The sequence below is a fragment of the Patella vulgata genome, chromosome 5 (genome assembly GCF_932274485.2).
Source record: "Patella vulgata chromosome 5, xgPatVulg1.2, whole genome shotgun sequence".
NCBI lineage: Eukaryota > Metazoa > Mollusca > Gastropoda > Patellidae > Patella > Patella vulgata.
In genome coordinates this window covers 55,087,468-55,109,057 of record NC_065883.2, presented here as the reverse complement: position 1 = coordinate 55,109,057, position 21,590 = coordinate 55,087,468, and the positions used below count along the sequence as shown (strand labels likewise).

Genomic DNA, 21,590 nt, shown 5'->3' with positions numbered 1-21,590 from the left:
AGACTAAAAATAGCTTTGGCCCTTGTTTCGTGGGTGACGGCGTAGGAATATTTGGTGATCTGTGTCCATATGCGTGAATATCGAAAGGAACCAAGATCTGTGGGTTATAAAGATATATTTCAAGTTTCATCAAAATCGGAGCAACATTGTGATTTCTAGAGGGTCCACAACCGTCTTTAGGGTGTAACGGTAAAATATTCAAACGTTTTTTTTTTTCAAACAGATTTTTTTGACCTCTAGAGGGACCACAAGCTAAAAACGCGATTTTTCGTACAATCAAGTGCCATAATTCAATGATGAAATGGGGTTTAACGTGCTACTGTTCTGCTCCTAACCTGGGCTAATGAAGACGGGCATATGCCATACAGTGTGCTATGAGGGAAATTTTGCCCAGGCAGCGGCACTACAACCTACTCTTATATCGAATTCAAACTGCCAAGGGATCTTTTACGTGCATGCCAATATGTACACGGGACCCCGGTATTTCGTCCCATCCGAACGTCTAGACAGCTGTCCTTGTCAGGCTCTCCGTCCTGCATCACTGACAAGGGGAAACCACGCCAGAAAATCTGGATGAACTTTCTCGGCCAATGCAGGGATCAAATTTTTTTGAAGAGTATATATATCATTTGCAAAAGAAAGAAATAAAGCACATAAAATATACCACAATTCTCCTTATTTATTGTGTTCCCAATCTTTCTCTAATTTAACACTGATCTCTAATGCCTGTTCAGCAAGCCTGGAAATAAGGTACCTGTCACAGACATTGTCAGGCATATATTCAGGCTTTGTCAGACTTAGATACTATTGTGCCTGTCATATTTTCTGGTACAGATTTGTTTTTTTATCTGTTTTTAATACATGTCCATTAAAAAGCTTAAAGAGGAATTATGTAAGAGCTAAATCTGTATATTGCAGGTCTTTTGCTAGCTTCAAATGTTAGCCTATAATCAACTCCCTAGGCCATCGAATGGCTCTGAGTGTATGTATATTAGAAGAAAACTGTGGCCATTTAAGAGTTTAATGATAAAATAGATAATCCAGAGTAAAGCATGGCTTACATCCGCATAGCGACTGGATGTAAAGCAGTCAATCTGTGCATTCGGCATACATCGACACTGCGGTAATTGGTTGGTTGCTCAATTCAATTTGAGTTTAAGACAGCCTTGATTCTCCAATTAAGTCAGTTATGCTGCATCAGTCAAATTAAGAACAATCAATTATTTTGCCAAAAAATACATATTTTTAAACCAAATTGACAAGCTTTGGAACCCTGGAAGCGATGTGAAATAACTATGTTGGTGAAATGGGATAATAAAGTCGTTAAATCAATGCTACTAAGTCATTTAATTTCCCTCTCTTTTAAGTTGAATTTCACCACAAGTCAGTTATGATAATGATGTTATTTACGGTACAGCTGAGGAGTTTAAATGCAAAATTCACAATACGCCATTCTATCCACAAATTGCACAGTAAGAAGATATCAAGTCAATATAAACAGTTAGCTGTTTTAGATTCCATCATGTTAAGAACCGATAGAACCAGGTGTCAAAATTTTGAATATGTGTGTACTAACTTCAGTACATCATACTATCATAGCATTGCTAAATATTTAAATATTAATATGGCAATAGGGTCACAGATATAATATCACAATAAAATAACACACAACTGAGGATTATTTATAACAGCACTTTTCTATGTCTACAAGTTATTATAAATCTAAAGTTAAATTTAAAAAAAAAACAACACTCAATCAGAATTATTTCTTCACGTGAGCCAGGTCGTATTTTCCACGAACACATTTTAATTTCACGCCAGGTAAGTCTTGTGTACGACCTCCACGAACTAATACTATGCTATGTTCTTGTAAATTATGACCTTCTCCTGGAACGTAGGCTGTAGCTTCTTTACCATTACTTAATTTCACACGTACACATTTACGATTTGCAGAGTTAGGTTTTACAGGCTTTTTAATCATAGTTTTTAAAACAACACCTCTAAGAAATGGTCTTCCGTCCAAAACTCCACGCTTTAATGGAGTTTTAAATTTAGGAGGTCCAGCTCTGTGTATCTGATTTAATGTTGCCATAAATCTACCATAAAAGAAACTAGACATGTCAGGAAAACCTTTAAGAGAAAAAATAAATAGTTTCCTGCGATACAAATCAGCAGTAATGCATACATACATGTATATGGGTGGGTCTAGTCTCTCCATTATCAGATTTTCAGCAGAATTATCCATAAGGATAGATGTCTCCAAAAGCACAAGTTATTGACATGAATAGCTTATTCAAGTCAGTAATTTGCAATAGCTACAGATGATTGTCATCTGTTGTTCATCGACAAACAGTAAATCCCACTACTTCGCATCGGTTAAAATACTGTTAAAAACAGAACAAATAAATATGTAGGAAACTATACAGTCAGGGAGCTGATTAAAAAGGTTAAAGTAACATTAAGCTTCATGTCCTACAACAATTAGTATAAATATTTCTTTTGATCAGATGTGTTGTTTTATTCTCAGCACAGACTGTTTAATAAAGAACAACTTTTAGTCACCATAATATATTTTATTAATATCATTTTTTAATTAAATTTGTTTTACCTAAAATGGTATTGGTTAAATTGTTTCTCAAAGAAAAACCTTTAGTCAGCAAATGTCCATATAAAGACTGACAGGCACGGAATAATTGAACCATAGTTGGTGCTGAAAAAGAAATTTACATTTGTGTAATTTGACAAAATGCACTTGGGTTTTTGATAATTATCGCACAGTTTCAGTTCCAGACATTATAAAGTTTACTGTTATCAAATCGTTTACTATTGCAACTTTGTTCAACTTATTTTTTGAATGTGGTATCCATAAAAGTACATTTGACTCAAGGTATAAGTTATGGAGGATTGGTACTCGTAGGCACATTGTTTTGGACACAATCATCTACAAATAACTCATAGAGGGGTTGTGGTTGCATCTATGAGGTAACAAAGTTTGATTATTGTAAATTTTAAAGTGGGGACACAATTGATATTCTTAATTTTCTACAAACTGCAATCAATTTTTTCTTATAATGATTAAGAGTACGGTAGTGATCGTAGTTTGTACACACTACATTGCATATTGTTACTTAAAATATAGATGGCACCAAGCCCAAGCACAGCAATATGAACACAAAAGGCTCCAATAATCATCAACATAAATGAATATTTAGCCTATTTTCATGATGCAACAATACATAGCACTACTGTACATATCGAATTGGGACAAAATCTTCTTTCTGTTTGCTGGTTTATAAAATTAATTACGAACCTACAACCTTCGGCCAGCGCAAACGCAATTTTCAGAATGGTAGACCAATTCAAACGTATTTTGTTTGTTTTTGTGCTTGAAAAAAGTGTTGATTTATTATAATTTTGTATCAATTGTGACGAGAAATGATTCCTTTTGGTGAAAAAAAAAAAGAATCACGGTGAAAAATAAAAGGTAAGGATTCCAAAATAGCCTTAGAACAGAGGAGGGGGTAGAGCGGTATTTTCACATTGCAGTTTAATAGGGATGAACAGGAACGGTCAGAGGACAGTGTACGATCAGAGACCGTTTCTAAACAAACTAGTCTACTCCATGAAAATTGAAATAAGGTTTCGGTTAGTTACACATAGCTGCAATTGTAGTGGCGCACTTGTCTTGTCTACAATTGATACACTCTTCGAGGCTTTGTTTCCTTACAAGGATTTGTTACTACGAACCACTACTATTTTTTCCAACGCCCAAGTCATTAGCATATAAATAATAAGATATGAACATGAACTCCATATATGGAAAGTGACGTTTGTCAAGTGTGACATAGTGTGCACACTATTTCTGGCTTGGCGGACATTTTAAGTTGGAAAGGAAAAAAATATGGCATAGCTGATGGATTTTATCAAATCATATAATTATGTGGTAAGGATTCAGCTTTATTTCTATGGGAATTGGGTTATTATATGTTAAACTACTGGGTATGTGCAGTGCAATACAGTTTGAGGTCAGTTTTTTGTCATCAAATGACTACAAAACTTGCTCAAAGGAAGTCCTTAGACTTAGAACGATCCACTACTGTGGCTGGACCAGACGGAAGATAGTTCCTAAAGGGAACCGTCTCTGATCAGACGATGTCTGCTGACAATTCACTTTCTGTTCCTATGGCTATAGCGGCAATATGAAAGTGCCACTCTTCCTCACCTCTGTTCTAAGGCTGTTTTGGAACTCTTATCGCCTATTTTTCACTGTGATTCTTCTTTGTTCGCCAAAGGAATCATTTCTTACCACAGCTGACACACATTTCCACTATTTTTAAGTAAAATTTTGCGATTAAAAACATACACAAAATACGTTTGAACTGTTCAGCCATTACGAGACTCCAACATTTGCAGATGGCATGTTTATATAATCGCTAAGGGTTCCAAAATAGACTGATTATAACAGCGGTGGGAAAGAGTGCAGCTATAGGAACTGTCTGCGGACATCGTCCGATCAGAGAGAATTCCTAAAGGAACTAGGTTAGTAGACGGAATGACTATTATTCAGTGAATGAGTGGTGGAAGTGGAACCATTTCTCTAACTTTTAAGTAACTAAGTTAGTAGTAAGTTACAAGTAGTTACAGATGAGATAGGCCTAGAAGTGTCAGAAATTTTAGTCAGAAGAAAGAGATTGTAATATGTATACAAAAATATGTATATATAGATTATGAAATTACAATCCAATAAAATATATAAAATCAAATATACCCAACCTCACGCCGCACATGCAAATAAATGGGAGTAATCTCCCTTCAAAGGAGCAAACATTTGTCGTCAACTAAATATATAAACAATCAGATCGGGAATGATATAAAATGACAGAAAAGGTTAGACATACAGGGAATATAATAAGAAGAAATTCTTAGTAAATCATATACAATAATAGCACTTTATTAAAATATTCAAACAAACAATAAAATCTCCCGGTGTGTGACGTCAGAAATAACCAGGGAATCCCTTAACAAGCCTGACCTAGCCGACAATGATTTTACCTAATTAATTCTGCCAAGTCGTTGCTCTAGTTAATGAACTAAGATGGCAGAAAAACAGAAAAGTGCAACAACTCTGGCTTTGATGCAGTTTGCATCAGGCGGGTGTGCTGGTAAATGATTAAAAACAAATTAAATGATATAGGTTGGAATGAATGAACTACTGTCTGTTCCAGGTGATACTCCGACTCGAAAAATGCTTGCCATGCCTTCATTTTTTAATTAAAAAGGCTAAAACTTTGTGACATACCTGGAATTGTCATTCCTTTGATTTCTTCCCTTAGAATAAATGACTAGAAGTCCGATAAAATCCAGTATTCTCTTGTAAATTTCATATATTTCGACTGTCACTTTCTCAGAACATAAACATTTCGACTATGCGTGCGTTAATAAAGGACAATATTGGTGCCAGTCATTATCACATATGTGATATGTGTTCACTTATCTAGTGGCAGTCAATTCTTTTTATGAATTGTCAGATATCCTCTCACAATCTCATACAACTACTTTTGGTCTTCGAATGAATTATTAGTCAGCAGAAATTCGCCCGTATATCCGTTATCACTCGTCACATCAGTCAGTTATATAGAGAGATGACTCGTGTTTTCCTTTGGCGTTCGTCACATCCGATTCTGGAAAACTGTATTACTCAGCTATCGTAGCAATGATCTCTGTGTTAAAATTATATTTGGAATGTGTTTAACCAGCTCTATCACATATGTGATAATGACTGGCACCAATATTGTCCTTTAAATGGGACACTTGCATTTTGCATTATGGTAGACAGGTACTTCACAAATTTGGTGCATTCGGTTAGAAATGTCTAGTGAAGGAGAATTCGCCCTTTTCTTTCGCAACAATAATACTTATTAGGTTTTCAAACTTTGAAGCTTGTTTGAAACAATATTGTTTTTGTTCAGATTGATATGTTTTTTTTTCTGTTTCCACCTTGCTTATTTCGCACAAAAATTCTCATTGGATAATTTTGAGTGACTTAAAGATTAAAGCTATTTTGAAAAGTCGGCACATGTCAGAACCATGCGAACTCTCAGAAATATGTAAATTGGTGTGAAAGGTTAGCCCTTATTTAAATTTGAATAAATATGTCGGGTAAAATGATTCCGAATTTTGTTTTCTGAGACTTTATAGCTCTGATTGAGAGAAACATGTTTTTTTTTTTTTTTACCTTTTCAGAACACCTTTAGGGGTTAAAATTTAGCTGCTGTTGTAAATAAGCAGAGCAAGACTGAAACCAATTTTCAAATTTCGTTTTCAACATAACTATTTTCAAAGGCATATATAAGTCATATATAAGAGCAAACGAAAATCCATAGATCATTTCAAATTTTTGACATGTCCCATGTCCGGAAAATAAGCAATTTTGTGGGAATCACTTTTCAACTTTTTATGCCCATAAAAGAATAAATAGTTGTTTGATTTTCATAAAAAATTTGCAGCATTCTGTGAATATTCCTTAGATATAACCAACTGGTCACTGAAAATGACGTCATTCTGGCAAAAATTATATTTTTGCGAATATATACATCAACAGATTTTAATATTCCCCACTGTTCATTACATTATCGATATTCATAGAATTGCATTGCAGCAGATTGAATGGTAATCTGATTAAAACACAGATTCTATTTTGTTTCGTTTTTATAGTTCAAAATTTCGTTTTAATTGTCTTTACTACTCTAGAATCGGGAAGAGTTGTTATTATTGACGTGTTCTGAATGATGTGAGGGATTAGCCATTGAAACGGTCGTTACGGCGAGTTTTTGGGCCTTTGATGCACGGAACTGTGGGTAAACCACTAGAAACGTTAACGCTGATTGATTAATCAATGTCTGATGTCATAAGATCAAAAGTCGCGCTGTTGACCCCCAACGTGAACTTCCACTATAACTTGTCAGATCTTCAAGTAGTGTAGGCCATTGAAAGTATCAAAAACGAAACGAAATATAGATCTGTATTTTAATCGGATTGGAATAGTAACCTTTGGGATAAAGTGAAAAATATTTGTAAGATATCTTAAAAATTTTGGGATTTACAATAGTTTCACATACCGGTATTCCTTTAAATATAGACCTTTAGATTTAGGCACAACAGATTTGTTTCAGATGTTGTAGTAGAAAATAAAACAAAAACAAACGAATTTTAGGAAAATATAGTCCCTTAAATAATGGAATATTAATATGCACAATATCAAGATAAAAATTATGCGATATGTCAAGGAATGTGTCAAACAATTATTTTACTGTAGTTATTTGAGAAACATAATACAGTGAATTATAAACCAATGAAAAGTTTTTTTAAAAAAAATATTGCCTACGTTCTAAATATACGTAATTAATTCTGTGTACGGGGCTCTACAAAGCCGGGTCGCAAATTCAGGATGGTTAAAAAACTGTTTACCAAAATTAGATACATTTGACCTGACCAGTTAGCGACCATCCACAATCGACACAGTAATGGCTCGTATGTAAGTGAATTTCTTTTAAAGATGCATTATGTAAGAGCCACATTTGCCTATTGCATGTCTTCTTTATACCCTAAATGTTATTTAAATTATTAATTAGACATTTATTCTCATGACCAGTAGGCCTACATAGTCAACTCTCTAAAGCATCGGATGGTTGTGATTTTTAATGGAGTGAAATGGATAATCAAGAATATTTTTATTATCGTAAAAATGGTAGAAATGGAAATCGAGACTGCGCTTTTCTTATCAAAACTCCCAACATTTATAGCTTCGCTCAGAATTATGTAATTTGACTGAAGTGTCAATTTATTCCTTTATCATTATCTATTTTTTAAACTATAATATTTTAAACTATCAGCTCTTTATCTTAATCTTTAGATAACAGTCACATATGTCATGTTATTGATTTAATAACTGTCTTAATGATCTTATATAGTAGTAGTATTATTTTTGTTGAAGGTTTCATTGGGAATTGCGCTACATAGAAAATTAGTTGATCACCATGCCAGTCTTAGCTCAAGTTTAAAATTTCCAACAGTTCTCAAGGCAAATTTTGAGCCACTGAATAATGCAAACCGCCATAACCAATGGACATTGTGGACCGAGTTACGTTTGAGTATGTCTTGCAGCCCCCTTCCACAATTCCATCACAAGTCAGCACGGTAGCGGGTTAAATTTTGCATATAGCTTATATCGATATCAAAAAATGACGATCTTCGGACGGAGGGCAATTAAATATTCAAGTTAGTGGGACAAACGACCGTGGTCTGAGATTCAGTAAATAACTCTTTGAAAAGAGTTATATTCTACTGGACTGAAGCAACCACCAATACATCCAAGTAGGGTGAAACGACTTAAAGCAAACCCAGCACCCCTTGTCCACTTAGGCTCGCCCAGATAACTAGGCCAAACATGGCTGTTTCCAGTAGTAACATGTCAACAAACCTTGATTTTACAAAGGAGAAAGGCTATAAAACTTGACCTGAACTTAGTTCTCCCAAGAAAGAAAGCAATGGCGTGACCATTCGAGGTATTTCACAAAGTTTTAGCCATTTTAATTAAAATTTGAAGAAATGACAAGCAATTTTCGAATCGTAGTATTACCTGGAACAGACAGTAAATGGGGGTTAAAGGAGCTAAATCGCTAATATTTGGGACCAAGAAATTGACAAAAATGGGTCGCAACGCATATAAAAATGTAATTTGAATGTATATAAACTGATTTACATTCAATCGTTTCTGTTTTTACTGTAATTTGTAATCAGTTATGTTCGGCGAAATACGCCAGAAGTCTCATGTGAATCGCAATATTTAGTGTCTGGTTTTTCCAGTCTACAACGATGGTATTAATTGTGCATGCTCTCCAGATAAGAATATAGCGTCACTTTTTGACATGACTTGTGGAATATGTCTACTGTCTGAACCGTAGTAAATTATAAACGGATTTCGTCGATTGTGAACAAACTACTGAATAATTGTTATTAAAAACTTGCCTATGTGTTTGAGAGAGAGAGAAATGGGGTTTAATGTCCACTCAACACAAACTAGGTAATTTCGGGACTAACATATGGTTTAATTTTATTTCAATAATTCGCTTGCGCGTAGGGGTCTTTAGCAGTGGGAGGAAACCGGAGGACCCGGAGAAAACCCACGAGGTTGGACCTATGTGTTTGAAATCACCTCCGGTTGAATAAAATCCATTGTACAATTGAATATCCCAACGAAAAAAAAAAGTTCTCTCTTGAAAAGTTAATGTTGTTTCTTGTATTTTCGACTAAGTTCATCATAACGTCATGAGCTAACCCATCTTAATATATTGAAGGGGACAATGGTTGACAAATTTTGACAATCATGTGTGCTGCTATCACAACAACAGGGGGACCTTTCCGATTGTTTGAGTTTGGGCAACAAAAATGGCAATTGAAGACAATGAAATTAATTTGGAAACGATTGTCAATCTACTAAATTTTTAATCACAATGAATATATCACGGATTACACGAATACTCGTAAATATTGCTTTTCACATCATCACCTCATAATTGTAACCATGTGTTAGTGGGTATTATATATATTTTAATAAATTATATTAGGCCGTACATCCCTGTCAATTATATGCAACTCTGTGGCTAACATTTATAAATAAACATACTTTATTTCATAATTTTAAGTGATAATATTTCATGACACGGGGTCTAATCTCAATGTCTATTTTCAAAGTTTTATGATTACCACAAAAACTATGAAAAAAGGACACCGCTTCTCAATAATTTCCATATTTGATTCACGGCCCGACTGTTCACGTCCGTAATATTCCTGATTAAATTTTTTTTTGGGGGGGGGGGTTATTCGATAGATACTGAAATCGAAACATTGTTAATAAGAACAGTTCGGGATGTCTAAACATCGTTTATCGTCTTTATTAAAATGAATTTAAAACAAAAAATCACTTGTCAAAAGAGGTATCGCAGATTGCATGTATTATTGGGTCGTGTGTGTTAATTATGCAGACCGTGGGAAAAAATCATGCAAGTTTCGCGCTAAATTTAACCATTTTCACTGCATCTGTGTAGCATACACTAATTCATATGGCATGGTACCTTTTACGATAATAGAATTCAAAGCGTTGATTGGCTGAGGCATGATTGTGATCTACGAAATGCCATTCGAAAATTCCATTCTCTGTGGATTTCAAAATCGAGTTGTACTTGTGATTAATATAGGCCTATAGTTAATAACTGAGAGAATAATCGTATGGATACATTTGCCCTGTGAATTTCAAAATGAAGCCGGGATTTTCGGAAATTAAATGTGTTACCGAGACGCAAAATTCTGAACAGTTTTTGCACAACGGAAATTATATTCGAAGAGAAATAGAAAGACATGGAACTATCTGCTGATAATTAAACCGATGTGTGCCATGATTTGTTGTTGATAATAATTTTTAGTATTTATATATAAAAAAAAATAATAACGTTATATAGAGAATCTCCTACCAGTTTTTTTTTATATCGTTTTTTTTTTTACTTTATCAACTTGTGTTGATATTTTTGGATATCAAAAAAGACGAGTAGGAGATTTTATTTATCACCCAATCCCTTCTTACATGCACAAATAGATAAATATAATCCTTTGCTGTAGATTTCACTTTTACTGAACATTACAGCGTAGTGATACATCATTTTGTGACAGAAATTCAACCATTGCAAAGTCCTTTATTTTGACCCAGTGTTTCCATCAAGGTCATTTTAATAACAATAGTTCATTTTTATACGCCCACATTTTCATAACTTCATGGATTATGGCCCCTGATTGTACGAAAAATCACGTTTTTGGCTTGTGAACACTGTAGAGGTCACAATTTTTATCTGATTTTGTTGAAACTTGAAATGTAAGTTTATAACCCAAAGATCTCGATTCCTTTCGATATTCGCGCATATCGGACAGTAACTTCCTGAATTATGGCCCCTGAATGTACGAAAAATCACGTTTTTAACTTGTGGACCCTATAGAGGTCATAATTTTTATCCGATTTAAAAAAACGTATAATTATATCACCGTTACACCCTAAGGACGATTGAGTTCAAATTTCGTGAAAATCGGCCCAAAACTGACAGACAAAATGGCCGCCCCTCGTTCTCAAATTGCGTAAAAATATGGTATATCAAGGTTGTGGACCCTATAGAGGTCACAATTTTTATCCGATTTTGTTGAAACTTGAAATGTAAGTTTATAACTCAAAGATCTTGGTTCCTTTCGATATTTGCACATATCGAATTGTAATTTCCTGAATTATGGCCCTTGATTTTAGGAAAAATCACTTTCGTTTTAGCTTGTTTTCTATCCATCTCTCGAAAATGTGGGCGTATCCTGCCTGGCAGCCGCTGGTTAATTTAAAAAAAGTTACTTTTAATAAGAAATGAACTGTTCTTTGAAAATAAAAAAAAGTAGTTCCTTTTCAACTGACCAATCAAATTCCTAAGGAGATATCGCAGTAGATTATGAAATATATCACACAAGCAATATCTACTGTAGAATGTATTATTGGGTGATAAACCAATTTAAAGCGATAATTTCATATTTTCTAAGAAAGTCAAAACATAATTATTTCTATGTCTTTTGCTCAATAGGTTATCAACTCACTATTATACAACCATGGGCATTATTTCCCACCCTTAAAAATCATTGACACAGGAAATAATAACACAATTACCTCCCTTGTTTTCCTATGGCCTCCATGCATTAGCTACCTTCAAACGTTGGGATTTGAAGTTGAAAATAATATTTTTGCCAATTTCTCAGCTGGCAATAGTGACTTATAGGATTAATAGGATTATTCTTTAACAAGGTAGGATGGTTTATGGATACCATCTATTTTAAGGCTTTATTTTAATAAATTTTAAAAATATAACTTAAAAATATGAAATTGCAGCTTTAATGATTCAACGGCCTCGGCTATTTATTTTACGGGGGCAAATGTAAAATTCATCGGCATTTACGGATTTACCCCGGCTACAGCCGATTGCCGAGGTTCATTGGCAGGACTGCTTAAGTTCATCAGGAAATGTTAAAGGATGTTGTTCTTTTTGTTCAGCACCTATGTTCAAAAGAAATAATTCCACCCAACTCTCTAACCAAATAATTAATACAAGACGGAAACAAAATAACGGACTATGGGCGTATTTATGTTTGTAAACGCCCAAACTTATTACTGGGTCCAAGAGCAATAGCTTATTCATACACAAAATTTGAATTGTCGTAAAAGAGCCAAACACCGTTACAATAGACAAGCCTTGCTTAGACCCCCTTATACGAAATGATCTGTCCCGACAAGTGACGTAATTAGCTTCCATTTTTGATTTCTCGATGTCAAAGTTTTTGAGGAGTTCAATTTTACAAGAGAGAACTTTTTTATTCGCTGGGATATTTAGTTGTACAATCGATTTTATTTAACCGGAGGTAATTTCAAACGCACTGGTAAGTTTATAATAACCAAAGTAGAGTAGTTTGTTCATAATCAAAGAAATCCGTTTATAATTTACCACGGTTCAGACAGTAGCCCTGTTCTTTGAGTTCCTTGTTCCAAATGCCGTGAAATGGCGCTGAAACGCATTATGGTACACGATTCATGTACCAATGGTAAAATGTTTATTTTGTCTTGAATATTGGATATCAGAAGCCCATCTTTTCCTGTAAGATCACAAGACCAATGTTGATTTGAATTGACAAATAATTCGTGTTTTCAATGTCGAAGATTTTTGATGATATTGAGTTAGAGACTTAGCTACTTTAACTAAGTTTAAAGGAGCTAAATTGCTAATATTTTGGATCTAAAAATTGACACAAATGGGTCGCAACGCATATAATACTGTAATGTGAATGTCTATAAACTGATTGACATTCAATCGTTTCTGTTTTTACTGTAATTTCTAATCAGTTATGTTCATCGAAATTCGCCAGAAGTCTCAATCCAATGGCAATCTCTAGCGTCTGGTTATTCCACTCTATACCAATAGTATTTATTGCGCATGCTCTCCAAATAACAACATGACGTAACCGTTTGACATGACTTGCGGAATATATTTAGCCTCATTCTACGAGTCCCTTGTTACAAATGGCACTGAAATGCACCATGGTACACGATTCGGGTACCAATGGTAAAATGTTTATTTTGTCTTAATTATTGGTTATCAGAAGCCCATCTTTTTCCCGTAAGATCACAACATCAATGTTGATTTAAATTGACATAATTCGTGTTTTCAATGTCTAAGATTTTGGATGATATTGAGTTAGAGACTTAGCTACTTTAAAACCACAGGAGTTTGACCTTCTATTATTGGTATAATGAAGACGGGCGAAGGCATATATAATATAGTAATATATAATGTGCTATGACGGAAATTTGGCCTGTACAGTGGCACTATGATCTGTTTTTATTTTGAATTCAAGCTTGCCAGGTTTCTTTTGTGTACACGCTTAGTTAGCCAATGGCAAAAGTAGGGTCGAAGTAGTGATTACATCAAGGAGGGATTGACAAGTTGGAGCACATTCAAAGAGCAGCCCGCTTCATTATGCAGGACTACAAATCTAGAGACACTATATGTGTAACCAAAATGCTCCATGAATTAGAACTCCCATCTCTCCAAGAAAGACCCAAGGACCTCGAATTAACATTTCTCTTTAAAATTAAAGTGGTTGAGGGGCTAGTTCCAGCTATTCCTTTTCAGTGACACCTCACTCTAATCCGGGACAAAAGCTGTATTGTCCCCATGAAAAAATTCTCTGAGTACGAGTGTTCAAACAGTGTTAATAATACTATAAGTCACAGTCCCACAGAAGAAATTCACTGAAACTTTTTTTTCACTACAACACCCGTTGAATGGAATCAACTGAGTTACCCGTGTGTAATCACAGAGTCCGTTGATACAGAACCTTTATAGCTATCCTCGTAAGCTTGTGCTGTTATTGCCAACAGCACTCTCTCTCTCTCACCATCAATTACTCGCGAGCATCGGTTTATTCGACATATTGATACAGATACTGACAAAACTGTATAGATGTATTGTTTAAAACCTGAATTGTAACATTTACCTGTGATTGAATTGGGAGATCTAGCCTTATATTGTAAGGAATAGTGTACTTACTTATCTCTAACTTTGCCTCACCTTCTGGATGTTTTGCTTTGAATCATTGAGAAAAAAAATGGTATCAATATACAAAATTAAATGTCACCAGACTGTCAATTCTTTTGATGAAAAACACACTTATACATTTATGTAGCCGTTCAAAAATTCAGCACTGTCAATTAATTAAATGTACATATGATATTTTTTTGGTTATTCTTTTGTTTTCACATCTTAATGAAGAAATAAAAACATCTTTTCAGGATTTGTTGAGGTGTCAATTATGCATCCATTAGATTTAATTAAAACCAGATTCCAAATACAGCGTGGTCCAGAAGATCCTAATAGATATACATCATTAGCTGATTGTTTTAAAAAGATGTATAGGCAAGAAGGGTAAGTATTGTGGGTAGATGACCAAGTAAATTAACATTGTGACTGAAAAAAATATGCCTTGTCAGTTACATGAATGAGTAATGTCACAATTTTCGATCACTTCACCCAAAGTTGTCTCCTTTAAACATACATTATGCAAGAGCTAAATCAGTCTATTGCAAGTCTTTTTTTAGGCCTGAAATGTTATCTAAATTATTAATTAACCTATCCAGACCATAATCAACTCTAGATGGCATCGCTAGCCTGCGATCTTTAGTGGATTATGAGCCGATTTACTGCATAACTTTCCTTCACGATTTAACGATTAAAGGGATAAGCGCGTACTGATTTTAGTAATGATGATCAAGGCTAGGAGGAAATTTCAATCGCTTAGTTCTCGGTTCATAGTGGATCAATTTGAATGAAATTTTCAGCAAATTGCCTTTACATTATCTAGTTTTTAACTATTATAGTGAGAACTGCCAACTCGTTATCGAATCTCCCATAATGTAAAGGTATTGATCTGGACAAAATGAAATCCGTTGTGTATATTGTAACAGGCTGTTAGGATGTTAGTGTGTACACTTACAGTTCAAAATTGACATATGGGAGTCTGCTACCATCCAACTTCACTTCTATTACTATTACTTTCTCAAAAGCACTTTAATTTAAAGTGCTATGAGTTTGTATTGTGAAAAGGAAATAATTTAAAAAAAAATTAAAATAGACTTTAGCTAATGTCAATTTTCTGATACTGATATTTTTGATCCATTTGAACACCCCCCTAAAAATAAGAAGTGGTATCAGGTGTGCTAGCAAATGACCATACCTATTACAATTATAAAAACTAAACTATTTGACTGTATATATTCTCACAACTTTATTTTAGAGCCATGTCTTTCTACAAAGGAATATTGCCACCTTTACTTGCTGAAACTCCAAAACGAGCAGTCAAATTTTTTACTTTTGAAAGATATAAGAATATGTTTGCTTATGGTGGATATTTAGGCCAACCTGTTGTAAGTAGGCCTAGTTCCTGGCATTTATCTACAGACACATTGCAAATGTTGTTCCATTTTATGTCCTAATATTCTTATAGGATCCATGATTTTTGATACAGATACTGACTTGCTTTCTCTGTGCTATGTGTAACACCTTGTACATTATTTTTGTCCATAATGACTTGATCATTTTATGTCACTTCTTTTATATAATACTTTGTATCTTATGCATGGTTTTTGTTTAAAAATTATATCATCAGATTTTCACACTGGCAGGATTATGTTCTGGAATGACAGAAGCTTTTGTCATTAATCCTTTTGAAGTGGTTAAAGTCAAGCTGCAGGCTGAAAGACGGAAATTAGCACAGGTTAGTGCAAAAAAACTACTTTAATATGGTTAATGGTATAATTTGCAAGAAGACAAAAACTGACATTTATAGGGATTTACTCATATTCTAAATAGAGCCTATTTCTAATAGCAATTTATCGAAATGTGTCGAGCTCAGTGTCTGATTAATCACATCTTCCACATATAAGGTTAAGTTGAGCTCCCTGAATTGAAGTCTTGCATTCATAAGCCAATATTTTTGATTTAAAAGCTGATTTGCGGGCAACTCTGTGTGCTAGCCAATGAATGCCTACAATTCAATAACTCTAGTAAATTGGTATGAGAAGACCTAAAAAGTTACCAAATTAAAAGGGTTAAAGAACAAGAACTAAATAGAATTAGTGATGACAAGGGTTAGAGTTGCAACTTTGAACACTGTCCCAAGAAGACGGGATACATGTTGCGGAGCTTGCTAACTATTTGACACATATCTTCAAATGTTGATGGTGTAACTACCGCCAGGTTGACATTAATTAGATCACTATGCCTTTAACTTTGAAAGGGGTAATATTTTGGAACAAAATTGACCGAGTAGAGAAATATACATATTGTTATATGCAGGACATATATGGAGGAACTTGTAATAATAGAGGATTTGCTAAACATGTAAATGCTGATTCGTTTAGTGTTTGATTGTAATTATTTATTTCAGCAAAAAGGAACATTTCAAACAGCTCGTGAAATAATTGCTAAAGATGGTTTTGGTTTGAAAGGAATGAATAAGGGATTAACAGCTACATTAGGTCGTCATGGTGTATTTAATATGGTTTATTTTGGTTTTTATCATAATGTGAAAGGCCTTATTCCAGAATTAAAGGTGAGTTTTAGATTCCTGAGATTTTTTGGGGTAATGTTAAATAGGAAGAAGTCAATATCTTTTATTTTGTAAACCAGTCACCTGGATTATATAAAGTCATTCTAGAAGATACTTGTCTGCATTATTGTGAAAGTTCCAGAATTCAGTTATAACAATCTTGCATACAGTGTCAAACTAGTTTGGGTGACAAAGCATGCACTAACTTAAAATATCTTCGCACAGCTGAAACATGTTCATTAAAAGAACTAGTATATGCAACCAGTTCCTGGTTTAAAAATGTAAACCGTAAACAGATTTAAGCAACAGGATATAGACATATTTTTCATTTTTTGTCACTACTGTATATCATCTTGTTTTACTTTTTAGGATCCCAAACAAGAATTTGGACGAAAATTTCTGATTGGCTTAGTGTCGGGAACTCTTTCTTCTTGTATAAATATTCCATTTGATGTGGCAAAAAGTCGCATTCAGGGTCCACAACCAGTGCCTGGTGAAATCAAATATAGAACCTGTATGGCAACAATCCTTACAGTTTATAGAGAAGAGGGGTAAATACACTGATTTCGAATTAATAGTAAAAATTGACATTATATGTTTTACAAACAATTGTGTTCTCTTCAAATTGGGATGGTGTCATAAAGTTACAGGGATGGTTTAAATGTTTTAAGGACACCTTATTGGTGTTGTGGTATTTAGTAACCTGTCTGTGCATATGTTATCCAACATGTTTACCAAACTATTAAAAATAATTATAGGATACTGGTAAAATCTGAAAAGAATTTCAGTTCTTTATATAAAATTATGTCAATTATCTACATTGTATACCTTTTTTCTAATTCAGGTTTTTAGCATTGTATAAAGGGTTGCTACCAAAAATTCTAAGACTTGGGCCAGGTTTGTAAATTTCTTCTTACATTTTCTTAAAAAACTTAACTGGTCAGTTGTTACCCTGATTTCTGTTTTCTGCTGGAAGTTCATGATTTAATTCTGTCATATATTCTGGCTAATAATAATTTGATTCTTAACAAAAGTCTTATATCAACTCATGTCAGTTTATAGGTACAGCATAGATTGAATAGAAATATGTTAGATATTCCAAATTGCTTGAATTTGACTTGAGCTAAGGTAAAACTTCATAGCCCTAACTTCAAAATTTTTCCAGCTGGTCAATGTTTGCGTACTTAGTTTTTATATGCCAATATGCCCACACTGAAATGTGAGCAACTTCCAATCTATATAGAAACAGGTCTGTTTAGACACATTAATAGAACACAATGATTGATATAAATAAAACATCTCTTAATTGAATGTTTCGTCACGAAAAGAATTGACTTCTTCCAGCTTCTTTACCTTGCCTTAAAATCTTTGGCCTACTTTTGTTGTTAAAAAAAAAGTTATACAATGTAGATTGACTAAATGCAGCCTCAGTCAGTATTTTTAATGAGGAAACGTTTTTATATTATTGTTTTCTATTATTGTGTCTCGCATTAAAATGTGGTCATATATTGTTGTTATCCCGATCCGCCCGTCTTCCACTATCTATATACAAGGGCTTCCACTTCAAAATTTTTCAAACCGGTCATTTTTCTCACGTAGAAAGTGGTGCTTTTTTTAGAACATAATAAGAAGTCAAAAACTACATGCTATTGAAAAAATCTGGTTAAAACACATATCCTATTTCGTTTCGTTTTTATAGTTCAAAATCTCGTTTTACTTGTCTTTACTACACTTGGATCTGGAAGAGTTGTTATTTAACTCGTGTTCTGAATGGTGTCAGGATAAGCCAATGAAACGGTTTGTTACGGCGAGCTTTAGGCGTGTTTTTCACGGAACTGTGGGTAATCCACTAGTAACATCAATGCTGATTGGTTAATCAAATGTCTGACGTCAAAAGGGTCATAAGTCGGTCTTTTGACCCCTGACGTGACCTATCGCTATAACTTGTCAGATCTTCATGTAGTGTAGGCCATCGAAAGTATAAAAAAAACAAAACGAAATATAGATCTGTATTTTAATCAGATTGGCTATTGAAATGTCGATCGGCTTTAATTGGGTCAAGGACAGTCAAACAAAAATCCAATCTCACATCTACATTTTATGATTTAGCACAAAATATGCTATTTTTCCGGCATGCAAAATGACCTACGGGTCTGATCCAGTTTCGGTCATTTTCCAAAGCCCCCGTTCCCGACTGGCATACATGTATACGGCCGACATGGAACCCATGCTATATACAGTGCTTATTTTTGTCTTAAAATCTATACATACTAAAATTGTCATCTGATTGTTTTGTATAATAAACAATAGCCCTTGAAAGAACTGGAAGTCAATCATAATTATTTCTGATAATTAGATAATGGTTTCTTACTCTTGATCAGAGTGTGGTATGAATAATCTCATTACCCACAAAAGAATAAATATGTGACAATCATTGTGGACTGCTCGAATGACATAGCTGCTATGTTCATGTCTTTTTACCTAGCAGTCTTTTAGATTATTTTACATTTTAATGATTTTCTTGGGATTTAAGTTTAATTTCTAATGAACTACTGGTACCTGTTTTCATGCCACATAAATTGACTCACTGGCAATTTCTTAGGTTCAAGTCCTTAGTATTTATTTTATATGCAATGTAACAATGTTGTAATCATTTATTTCAACAATGTATGAATCATATATTTGTAGGTGGAGCCATCATGTTATTAGTTTATGAATATGCCTTTGAGTGGATGAAGAAACTGTGATTTTATTGTCATTAGAGCATTATATTTTTACACACAGCAAAATTGGCCATAGGTACTCAAATGGGTATATTTTATTATTTTTTGTTGTTCGGTTGATTATATATTGCAAAGAACTTCTGGGTATTAATTATACAGTTTGATTTTGTTATGGATTATATATTGCAAAGAACTTTTGGGTGTTAATTATACACTTGATTTTGTTATGGATCTTGTCTTGTAGGTGTTTTTAGTATTTGTTTGTAATTTTGTATAAATGGGCAGTATTTCTAATATGCACATTATTTTATGTATTGATTTGGTGCTTACATTGTTACTGTTAATATACAAATGATCACATAATTTTATGTACATGTATACTCAATTTTAGAATAATGGCGTTTGAAATTGTACTGTTAGCCTGACCTTTTATTCAGTTGCATTAAATCAGTTTGGTGTCTTAAGATGGAAGAGTTATTCTTTTAACTCACTAGTCACTGTTTCTTTTTGTTCCTGTTTTAGGATGGTTTCAGATCAGATTAAGATTTGTTTAATTAGATGAATCTGTTTAATTTATATCCTTTAGTACATATTGTTTATAGATATGTTAATTTGATATTCCATAGCTTCAGATACCAGTTCGTATTAAACAGTGTTAAATTTAAGCATATCCAAAATCTACATGTATATATAAAGTGAATTTTTATTTCATCTTTGCATTTCGGTGAATTTACAAACTTTATATCATTTATAACCTCTAGTTGATTATGTTTTGGAAAACTCCAAGTGATTTACATTATATTTTGTGATATCAAGTTTTATATTCTGATGTGATTATGGTACTGCTAAAAAAGAAATCCATATATGCACTGCCATTTCTTGTGTAGATTACTGAGGTAGTAGTAATATGTTTTCTACGCAATTTGTATGATTTTCTTTATGTTTATAATAACAAATTATGTAATTGTTTATGCTAATAAATCATATTGCTCAATGTATATAATATAAGCAACATTATCAACCAATTTATTGATGTTCGAATGTTTTTTTTTTGAATTACCATTGTTAATTATATTTTTAAAATGAGAATGTCCATTTTAACACAATATTGTTATTTTGATTACTTCATGATAATATGTGTATCATTCTGAAACAATTGTTAAGGAAATATTGAAATTATATTGTTATTCTAAACAATTATCTTGTTATATTTATAAATCTAGTTGACTTTGTTAAATGGAGTTGTCCACCCTTGTTAACTACCTCGGTATTGTCTTCGTATTTACGATGTTCCAATTTCAAAATACTAGTAACAATCAAATATCATTACAAATACAAATCCTAGTTGTTAATTGGAAATTAATTTAACGCTATGTTTAAGTCTGTCACTTATTTAGCGCAAATACTACATGCATTAATGGAGTGTAGCGCAGCTACATGCATTAATTGAGTGTAGCGCAATACATCGATCAGTAACGGCTACTGAACAGGGCTATTGGTGTTGGCCTTGCACCTGCTTCCCCCTCCTAGCTTTATGATCCATCCATGAATTTATTTGAAGTGTTTGCATTGTCCATCGGGAATGAATAGTTATTTTACATATTTTGGATAGAAAATAGCTGGTTATCACATTTTAGATCCACCAGCAATTTTGTATTCCTTTGGAAGCAGTAGAGTCGGTTGAACTAAAGTAATGCTGTTACTATGCTGCGACTCTAATTAAAATGGCGTACTTCATAGTTTGGTCTAAACTGCATGTATGGCAGGATACTCCTGTTGTTAATCGAACTCACGGCTCCAGTCCTGGAATCCATGCTCTAAGTCAGCAGGAAGTATAAACGCGAGACAGCATAAGACAGAACAATCACACAGCACAACACACAATATTTACATCCCTGTTACACATGTATGAACAAAATATCAATCTCCCTTGGTTTCAAATATTAATTAAGACCTAATTAGGCCATCGTCATCATTCGTGTTATCGACTCAAGGAATAAGCCGAATACAAATATTTATTATTATGGTTTGAATTTATAAACCGCATCTCCGTTAAATTATAAAGTTTCCGGTCTCTTTATGTTGTTTTCAAATTGAACTCGTATAAATGTAAAAGAATACCTCGAGGGACTA

At 33.7% G+C, this 21,590-nt stretch overlaps 1 protein-coding gene and 1 long non-coding RNA gene across 2 annotated transcripts; one reads left to right on the top strand and one right to left on the bottom strand.

The window, feature by feature from the left end:
* Positions 1–1,937: 1,937 nt before the first annotated feature.
* On the bottom strand, positions 1,938–4,833 carry LOC126821143 (uncharacterized). Its single transcript, XR_007680268.2, has 3 exons — positions 4,774–4,833; positions 2,609–2,710; positions 1,938–2,130 (listed from the first exon to the last, which is right to left on the bottom strand). It is a non-coding gene; the product is annotated as an uncharacterized LOC126821143 (long non-coding RNA).
* A 178-nt stretch (positions 4,834–5,011) lies between these two features.
* LOC126821142 (mitochondrial 2-oxodicarboxylate carrier) lies at positions 5,012–20,546 on the top strand. The gene is made up of 8 exons (XM_050549479.2): positions 5,012–5,162; positions 14,420–14,552; positions 15,421–15,550; positions 15,793–15,900; positions 16,573–16,737; positions 17,104–17,285; positions 17,579–17,631; positions 19,423–20,546. Exons 1-8 carry the CDS (start codon positions 5,096–5,098, stop codon positions 19,479–19,481), a joined length of 897 nt encoding a protein of 298 aa, XP_050405436.2. The 5' UTR covers positions 5,012–5,095; the 3' UTR covers positions 19,482–20,546.
* The last annotated feature ends 1,044 nt before the right edge of the window (positions 20,547–21,590 follow it).

What these genes read in the sequence shown, in the direction of transcription:
- LOC126821142 (XM_050549479.2), top strand. Translation starts at nt 5,096, where the DNA reads ATGGCAGAAAAACAGAAAAGTGCAACAACTCTGGCTTTGATGCAGTTT. An exon ending in TGCATCAGGCGGGTGTGCTG is followed by an intron (nt 5,163 to 14,419) that starts GTAAATGATTAA and finishes ACATCTTTTCAG; the next exon opens with GATTTGTTGAGGTGTCAATT. An exon ending in AAGATGTATAGGCAAGAAGG is followed by an intron (nt 14,553 to 15,420) that starts GTAAGTATTGTG and finishes ACTTTATTTTAG; the next exon opens with AGCCATGTCTTTCTACAAAG.